We start from the raw sequence: 9,816 nt of genomic DNA, 5'->3' as shown, positions 1-9,816 counted from the left end.
ACCAAGTCTTAAAACTTTCCAGAATTGTTTGTGCTTTGAAATATCCACATCATATTTTTAAAAGGAACCCAGGAATAAAACTGCATAAAGAAGGCATTACTTTTTTGTTCCCTCAGTTTGTCTTCTTCCGTTCCCCAAGTGGCATTTGCCTCTTTCGATACCCTTGATTCTTCTTCAAGGACTACATATTTCATTGTCTCTTTACATCTTTTTAAAAGAATATTTATTTGGCTGCACTGAGCCTTAGTTGCAGCACTCAGAATCTTCTAGTTGTGGAATCTAGTTCCTGGCAAGGGATTGAACCCAAGCCCCTTGCATTGGGAGTGTGGGGTCTCAGCCACTGGATCACCAGGGAAGTTTCCTGGTTATCACATCTTTTTAATCAGACTCATCAACAGCATGGAACCCAGAAACCACACAGATGTTTCAGAATTCCATCTTATGAGACTGACAGAGGACCCAGAATTGAAGACCATCTTCTTCAACCTGTTCCTGTCCATGTACCTGGTCACTGTCCTGGGAAACCTGCTCATCATCCTGGCTGTCATCTCTGACTCCCACCTCCACAGCCCCATGTACTACTTCCTCTCCCATCTGTCCTTTACAGACATCTGTTTAAGCACAACCATGATCCCAAAGATCCTAGTGAACATCCAAGCACAGAGTCAGAGCATCACTTTTACAGGCTGCATCACCCAGATCTGCTTTGCCCTGACTTTTGTTTTGTGGGAAAATTTTCTCCTTTTAGTAATGGCCTATGACCGCTATGTGGCTATTTGTCACCCAATGAGATACACAGTCATCATGAACGCTCGCCTCTGTGTTCAGCTGGTTCTACTCTCCTTGTTCACCAGCACTGCAGACGCCCTGCTCCACGGTCTGATGGTGTTGCGACTGTCCTTCTGCACAGACCTGGAAATCCCCCTCTTCTTCTGTGAAGTTGTTCAGGTCATCAAACTTGCATGTTCTGACACCCTCATCAATAACATCCTGATATATTCAGCAGCTGGTGTATTTGGTGGCATTCCTCTTTTTGGAATCGTTTTCTCTTATATTCAAATTGTTTCTTCCATTCTGAGAATGCCATCATCAAGCAGAAAGTATAAAGCTTTTTCCACGTGTGGGTCTCACCTCTCAGTTGTGTCCTTGTTCTATGGGACAGCGTTTGGGGTGTATATTAGTTCTGCAGTTACTGAATCCTCTAGGAAGATTGCAGTGGCTTCCATGATGTACACTGTGGTCACTCCCATGATGAACCCCTTCATCTACAGCCTGAGGAACAAAGACATGAAGGGAGCCTTGAGGAAGCTCTTTGGAAGAATATCTTCACTCTGATTGTATCACCTGATTTTGGCTAGGTACTCTAGAATGAATCAAAATTAAAATAATACGAATGAACTACTCTGCCTGATACTTTCATCACCAAGTTATTTTTTTTTAATTTTATTGAAGTATAGTTGATTTGCAATGTTGTGTTACCAAGTTCTTAAGTGAATAGATAACATGATGGCCAACTACATTTCAAGTTAGGATTGAAACCCAACTTGTTGTTTTTCTAGCTCTGTGGTTTCTTTCTTTCTATCTTTCTTTTTCAATTTAATTATTTGGCTGGGCAACGTCTTAGTTGTGACATGCAAGGTCTTTAGCTGCAACATGTGAACTCTTAGTTGCAGAATGTGGGATCCAGTTCCCTGACCAGGGATCAAACTTGGGTCCCTTGCCTTGGGAGCATGGAGTAACCAGGGAAGTCGCTTGATCTGTGATGGTTGCCACAAATTACCTTTCTCTAAGGTTTTTTGTTATAGCAAACAGAAGCTGAATCTGAGGCAGATCTTCTCAGTATGATAATTTTGGGTGGAATGTTCTCAGCACAAGAGAAGTGGGAAAAGTTGGATAGGTCAAGGTTTAAAGAAATCTGTGATCATACAGAGGTAGAAACATGGATTGCACCATGTGAACTGCACCCCAGAGTTAAGCCTGCTATGAGACATGGTGGCCGATCTTCCTTACCACAGTTCAGGAATTCTTAAGACTGGTCACTCACTGGTAAATCAGACATATGTGGGGCAACATTAACATCCACAACACTCAGCTTCATCATCTATAAAAATTTGTGATTAGATTATCACCATGGTTTGAAATGATTGCATGATATTTGAAATTGGTTAATGAGGAATCCTTTCTAATAAGATAAAGATATCCTTCCTCTAACATGCTCAAACAATGAAGATAGTTATCCTCATTACAAGGATTTCAGAGGTACAAAATGTGTGGGAATGGGAGAGCAGAGAATCATTCATTCCTCCGTGAAGTAGCTTCAACCCAGGACTGACTCCCCTCATGGACTCAGATGGCTGAATCAGATGCAGGCATCATATCTAGATATGAATCCCAGAGGCCAGTACAGTCAACTGCCCTGGGTCTGTTGTTAATTGAGGGTCTGTTAACAATAGATGTTCCCATTGCATTATCCATAAGATATTACCTTCAATCCTATCACTGAGAATAGGATCATATGCCAATGACTTAATCCAGTTCCAGATAAAGAACAAATGATTACTGTGAAAGCCTTATACTTATCGTGTGCGTGCTCAGTCATTCAGTGGTGTCCAACTCTATAACCTGCCAGACTCCTCTGTCCATGGCATTTTCCAGGCAAGAACACTGGTGCCAGTTGTCATCTCTTACTCCAGGCGATCTTCCCAACCCAGGGATCAAACCTTGAGCCTCCTGTGTCTCCTGCATTGGCAGGTGGATTCTTTACTACTGAGCCACCTGAGTGCAATTATTGCTCCAAAGTTAATCTCCATAAGGACGATAAACACTTAGACCAATGCCCTAGTAAAATTTAATAGTATTATCATGTTCCACAGATTTCCTCTAACCTTGAGTCTTATAGTGTTATTGATCCCATGTATTTCTCCACTTGCTTTAACAATTTGATTTGTTTTCTTTTATTGTTATATTTATCAGCCTTTTTCTTCTGGTCTGAGTAATATAATAAAATACATAATAAAAATAGATAATTATTAGTTAGGCAAGGCAAATGTTGGTAATTTTCCTCCGGCATCTTATTTGCTTTGAAACCTTCTTTCTCATTGGCTTATTTACAAGAATGTACCTGAATTTTCACTTCTCTCCTTAATCATCTTATATCATTGTGTTTCTTACACATTTCTGGTGGAGTCCACACAGAAACATTGTGAAATAAAATCAATTGTATCATGAACATCTTAGCAATTGGGTATAATCTTAGACCTGTAGTGAAAAACTTAATTTTTTTTTTTTTTTTTTTTTTTGGCTGTGCTGGGTCTTCATTGAGGTGTGCAGGCTGTTCATTGCGGCGTATGGGCTTTTCCCTAGTTGTGGTGCACGGGGGCTTCTCTAGTTGCAGTGGACAGGTTTCGTTGCCCAAGACATGTTGAATCTGTTTTCCCAACCAGGGATTGCACCTGAGTCTCCTGCATTGGGAGGTAGATTCTTTTTTTTTTTTTTACTTTATTTTACTTTACAATACTGTATTGGTTTTGCCATACATTGACATGAATCCACCACGGGTGTACATGCGATCCCAAACATGAACCCCCCTCCCACCTCCCTCCCCACAACATCCCTCTGGGTCATCCCCATGCACCAGCCCCAAGCATGCTGTATCCTGCATCGGACATAGACTGGTGATTCGATTCTTACATGATAGTATACATGTTTCAACTGGACCACCAGGGAAGTCCCTCATGGAAAACTTTTTAATGTGTCTTTGTGAAGAAAGCTCTTCTATGGAGAACTACTTTCATTTGACAGAGAAGTGCTGAGAGTAAGACAAGGAAAAAGGGAAGTGGACAAGATTAGCTGGATCCATTTCCCCGGAAGCACAAAAATGTATGGTCATCAGTCAGAATCACCTCTGTGGTGAGTTGGTGAAAACAGCGGAGCTGTCAAGGGAGAATCAGGGGTGTGGATGAAGAGCTTTCTATTAACTGAGAAGTGAGAGGTGGTTTTATTTTAAGCACCAAATCTAGGGAACAGCTCCATGGCTGGCACTCCCGTTCACTCTAGTGCACAGGTTCCTCCACTGTTGTCATTAGAACAGCTGCAGAGATTAATTACCTGAGACCTTTGTTCATACTGAGGTACCCCTGACCTCCAGCAAGAACCACTGATTCTGAACTTCAGAGATCGGGGTATGTGCATGCCTGCTAAGTCACTTCAGTCGTGTCCAACTCTTTGTGATCCTATGGACTGTAGCCCACCAGGCTCCTCTATCCATGGGATTCTTCAGGCAAGAATACTGGAGTGGGTTGCCATTCCCTTCTCCAGGGGATCTTCCCCACCCAGGGATTGAACACGCATCTCCTGTGTCTTCTGCAGTGCAAGCAGACTCTTTACCAGCCACCAGGGAAGCCCCAGGGGGCATGTGCTGTTCTGCAAAAGTAGTAACAATAAAATGCATGTAACTGACCTAAGGGAGAAGGCGATGGCACCCCACTCCAGTACTCTTGCCTGGAAAATCCCATGGACGGAGGAGCCTGGTGGGCTGCAGTCCATGGGGTCGCTAAGAGTCGGACACGACTAAGCAACTTCACTTTCACTTTTCACTTTCCTGCATTGGAGAAGGAAATGGCAACCCACTCCAGTGTTCTTGCCTGGAGAATCCCAGGGACAGGGGAGCCTGGTGGGTTACCATCTATGGGATCGCACAGAGTCGGACACGACTGAAGCGACTTAGCAGCAGCAGCAGCAGCAACTGACCTAAAATTTAAATAAATAGTTTTTCTCATATTCCACTTTGGAGATTTCATTGTGGGTATGATAGTAACTGATTAATTTCCAATATTCTGTATATCTACATTATGTTTGATGACTACAAAATAGATATCCTTTATGATACTGATGGAAATTTTGTTTGCTTTTCTTGTTATATTTATCAGTCTTTTTCTTCTGATCTGAGTAACATAATAAAATAAATAACTATTGGTTTTTGTAGCTAGGCTTCTGCCATTATGAGTAAATCTTGAGGTTTTTTTTTTAATATTTCTTGGTAGAATTAGAAAGGAGATCCATATCATCATCAACACTTTTCATTTATAGTAACAACTTACTGGTTGTAAAAATTATTTCATCAAATGGCATACTTCTTATTAATACATGGTTGAGAGTCTTTTGATCTTCCTTTCTGTTAAATATCTAATTGTGATATATCTATTGAGTTGTCTATCCTTTTCTCACTCATTCATATGAGTTATTTACATAATCAAAACATTAGTGCTAGTCATACACATTGCAGATTTCTTCAAGTATATGACTTCTATTTGGATATCCTCCTCAGTTTTGCTTCAGATGAATACAAGTCCTTCATTTTAATTATGTAGTTGTAGTTTGTCAATACTTTCCATAATGGCCTGTACCCAATACGTCTTGTTTATGAAATCCAAAGGTCTTGCATTTATGTATTTTAAATATGTAATAGTTCAGTTATTTCCAACTTTTACCTCCCTATTATGATATTTAAATTTCAAATCTTCTCTATTCTCTTCATTTATGAAACTCGCATTTCTATGAACATCTTGCTTAGACCTCAAGTGACTTAGATTACTAATCTGATGAAAAAGAAAATTGTTTGAATAGATTAGTGAAGAAGTGATGTGAAGTCGCCCAGTCATGTCCGACTCTTTGCAACCCCATGGACTGTAACCTACCAGGCTCCTCAGTCCATGGAATTTTCCAGGCAAGAGTACTGGAGTGGGTTACCATTTCCTTCTCCAGGGGATCTTCCCAACCCAGGGATCGAACCTGAGTCTCCCGCATTGCAGGCAGTTGCTTTACCTTCTGAGCCACCAGAGAAGCCAGATTAGTACCATGTTCATTTTTTGTTCATTTTTTGCTTTATATCTGATTTGTTTTTTGTTGTTGTTTATATATCTTATTGTAATAGAGTTGATTTACAATATTGTGTTAGTTTCAGGTGTATAGCAGAGTGATTCAAGTTATACATATGCATTTATTCATTATTAGATTTTTTTTTCTCATACAGGTTGCCACAGAATTTTGAGTAGACATCCCTGTGCTATACAGTAGGTCATTGATGGTTGTCCATCTTATATATAGTAATAGTGTGTGTATGTTCATCCTGATCTGATTTGTCCTTCACCCCCATGTTTTCCCTTTGGTAACCATAAGTTTGTTTTCTATATTGAAAGTCTGTTGGTAAGACTATTGTAAGTCTGTTTCTGTTTTGCAAATAAGTTAATTTGTATCTTTTAAAAATTATATTCCATATATGAGTGATATCATGATATTTGTCTTTGACTTACTTCACTTAGTATGATAATCTAAAGATTATCACATCCAAGTTGCTACGAATTGCATTTTATTCTTTTTTATGGCTGACAAATAAACGAGATCCAACCAGATCCAAACGAGATCTCCTTCTCCATTCTGAAGGAGATCAGCCCTGGGATTTCTTTGGAAGGAATGATGCTAAAGCTGAAACTCCAGTACTTTGGCCACCTCATGCAAAGAGTTGATTCATTGGAAAAGACTCTGATGCTGGGAGGGATTGGGGGCAGGAGGAGAAGGGGACGACAGAGGATGAGATGGCTGGATGGCATCACTGACTCGATGGAGGTGAGTCTGAGTGAACTCGGAGAATTGGTGATGAACAAGGGAGGCCTGGCGTGCTGCGATTCATGGGGTGGCAAAGAGTCAGACACGACTGAGCGACTGAACTGAACTGAATAGTCCTTTGTATGTATGTACCAAGTCTTCTTTTTAAAAACAAATGTTTGGAGTATAGTTGATTTTTAGTGTTACATTAGTTTCAGGTATACAGAAAAGTGTATCAATTATACGTATACATATGTTCATCCTTTTTTAATGATTATTTTCCCATATAGACTGTTACAGAGTATTGAGTAGAGTTCCTTGGGTTATAAAGTCATCTATGAACCACATCTTCATCCACTCCTCAGTCAATGGACATTTAGGTTCCTTCCATGTCCTGGCTATTATAAATAGTGCTGCAGTGAACACTGTGGTGCATGTATCTTTCCAGATTACAGTTTCCTCCAGATATACGCCCAGCAGTGGGATTGATGAATCATACAATAGTTCTATTTTTAGTTTTTTAAGGAACCTCTGTACGCAGTGTTTGTACCAATAGGCATTCCTACCAACAGTTTAAGAGGGTTCTCTTTTCTCCATACCCTATCCAGCAGCTATTGCTTGTAGATTTTTTTTTTGGATGATCATGACTTTTTTTTAGCTAATAGCTTTTTAAAATTTTTTAAATTTAGTTTTTATTGGAGTACAGTTGCTTTACAATGTTGTGTTAATTCCTATTGTACATCAAAGTGAATCAGCTATACATATACATATATCCCTTCTTTTTTGATTTCCTTTCCATTTAGATCACCACAGAGCACAAATAGAGTTCCCCGAACTATACAGTAGGTTCTCACTAGGTATCTATTCTATACAGTGTCAGTAGTGTATATATGTCAATCCCATCCCCTTTCCCACCCCACTGTGCCCATATGTTTGTTCTCTACGTCTGTGTCTCTATTTCTGTCTTGCAAATAAGATCATCTATACCATTTTTCTAGATTCCACACATATGCATTAATATGCAATACTTTTTTTTCTTTCTCACTCACTTCACTCTGTATGATAGTCTGTAGGTCTATCCTGGTTATTCATAGTGGGTAATGTGGACAATACCTGATAGTTTATGAGACCACTGAATGAATAGAGCTTTGGGCAAAATGACATCAACTCAACCTGGAAGCTGGAAATTGGGTTCAACCATATGGGCAACAATTTAACTAAGCGTGTTTATGTTATGAAGCCTCTATAAAAATTCTAGACACTGAAGCTCAGGTCAGCTACCTAGTTAGCAATATTCTTTTTGTATGTTATCATGCCCTTTAGCCAGGAAGAGATAATGGGTCTGGACTCTACAGAGAGAGGATAACAAGAACCTTCACCTATAGGACTTCAAGGTCCAACCGTATGTGTATCTTCCTTGTCTGGTTCTAATTTGTATCCTTTGCAGTAATAAAACTAATATCATAAGTATAGATTTCTCCTGAGTTTTGTGAGTCATTCTAACACATTACTAAACCCAAGGGATTCCCCTTAATTTGACTATTCTAGAGTATTATTGAATGTGAGGAAGTCCCTGATTTGTATAAGTAAGGGTGGTACTGGGAATCCTTGAACTTTTAGCTGGTGTTTGAAGTGAAGGCAATCTCATGAGGAGTGTTCCCTTAAGCTTTGTGGCTTGGCAAACTCTTTGCAGCAAGGCAGGGGGTGAAAAAAAATTAAGCCAAGATGAAGCCCCTCAAAGGTCTCTGAAAACCACCAGAGAGCTCTGGAGCTAGAATGATCCCTTAGAGTCGGCTGGAGTTGGGACAAAATCATACAGTCATTGGATGTGGGCTGCCTGGTGGCTCTCTGTAGCTGAGGCAGATTGCTTTAGGAGTTGATTGCAGAGAGCTGAGTAACACCCAACTTTGGAGAACTATGTCCCTCATTCCAACAATAGATATTTTTTTATAGTGGTAAAATAACATAAAATAATATAAAATTTACTGTCTTAATGATTTCCAAGTAAACTTCACATGGTTTTGCAACCATCACCACCATCCATCTGCAGAACTTTTCATCTTCCCTATCTGAAACTCTGTCCCCACTAAACATTAATTCCCCATTTCTCCTCCCAAAGCCTCTGGTAACCAACATTCTAATCTCTGTCTGCATGTGTCTGACTCCTTTAGGTACCTTATATAAGTGGAATCTTTCAATTTTTGTTTTTTGTGTCTGGATACATAATATGATTGGGGCTATGGTGGTTGGAATGGGAAGAATTATCAGAAAAGTTGGTAATTGACTTTGGTAGACATTCTTCCATTTGCTCCTTGGGAAGCATACATGTGAGGTTTCCTAGGAAAGTCCCAGTTGATGACTCAGTATTAATCATATCTCATTTCAATTTCAAAATACCCTAGTTTGAGCAGGAAATTAGTCATCCTATTTGCTCAAAAATCTTGCCACGACCATTAAGAAACAAAAATGCACTAAATATTTTGGTCCTTAAGGTAGAGTCTAGATCCTCAAATCAAGGCGTAGGCAAAAATATCGTAGGAAAAGTATAGAAACAATAAATAAGAAGAAAGTGAGAGCTATGATTATTTTACAGTGCTAGAAACAAGACTCCTTATGAACAGAGGCCCTGGATAATGTATAGAGAGAGTGAGAAGGGTATACTGATGTGCTTCATAAAGTCCAGGAGAGCTATGACTTGTGTGGGAAGTCCAAAAGTGGCCACAGGACTGGAAAATGTCAGTTTTCATTCCAATTCCAAAGAAAGGAAATGCAAAAGAATGCTCAAACTACCGTACAATTGCACTCATCTCACATGCTAGTAAAGTAATGCTCAAAATTCTCCAAGCCAGGCTTCAGCAATACATGAACCGTGAACTTCCAGATGTTCAAGCTGGTTTTAGAAAAGGCAGAGGAACCAGAGATCAAATTGCCAACATCCGCTGGGTCATCGAAAAGGCAAGAGAGTTCCAGAAAAACATCTATTTCTGCTTTATTGACTATGCCAAAGCCTTTGACTGTGTGGATCACAATAAACTGTGGAAAATTCTGAAAGAGATGGGAATACCAGACCACCTGACCTGCCTCTTGAGAAAGCTGTATGCAGGTCAGGATGCAACAGTTAGAACTGGACATGGAACAACAGACTGGTTCCAAATAGGAAAAGGTGTACGTCAAGGCTGTATATTGTCACCCTGCTTATTTAACTTCTATGCA

The 9,816-nt window shown here is 39.8% G+C and overlaps 1 protein-coding gene across 1 annotated transcript; it reads left to right on the top strand.

The window, feature by feature from the left end:
- LOC102178063 (olfactory receptor 7G1-like) lies at nucleotides 379-1,335 on the top strand. Its single transcript, XM_005701632.2, has one exon. The coding sequence runs from the start codon at nucleotides 400-402 to the stop codon at nucleotides 1,333-1,335; it is 936 nt and encodes a 311-aa protein (XP_005701689.1). The 5' UTR covers nucleotides 379-399.

Source organism: Capra hircus, chromosome 7 (assembly GCF_001704415.2).
Source record: "Capra hircus breed San Clemente chromosome 7, ASM170441v1, whole genome shotgun sequence".
Lineage (NCBI taxonomy): Eukaryota > Metazoa > Chordata > Mammalia > Artiodactyla > Bovidae > Capra > Capra hircus.
Note: the sequence above shows the minus strand (reverse complement) of the source record. Positions and strands in the feature narration are given on the sequence as shown.

Coding starts and splice junctions, on each gene's coding strand:
- LOC102178063 (XM_005701632.2), top strand. CDS start 400: ATGGAACCCAGAAACCACACAGATGTTTCAGAATTCCATCTTATGAGA.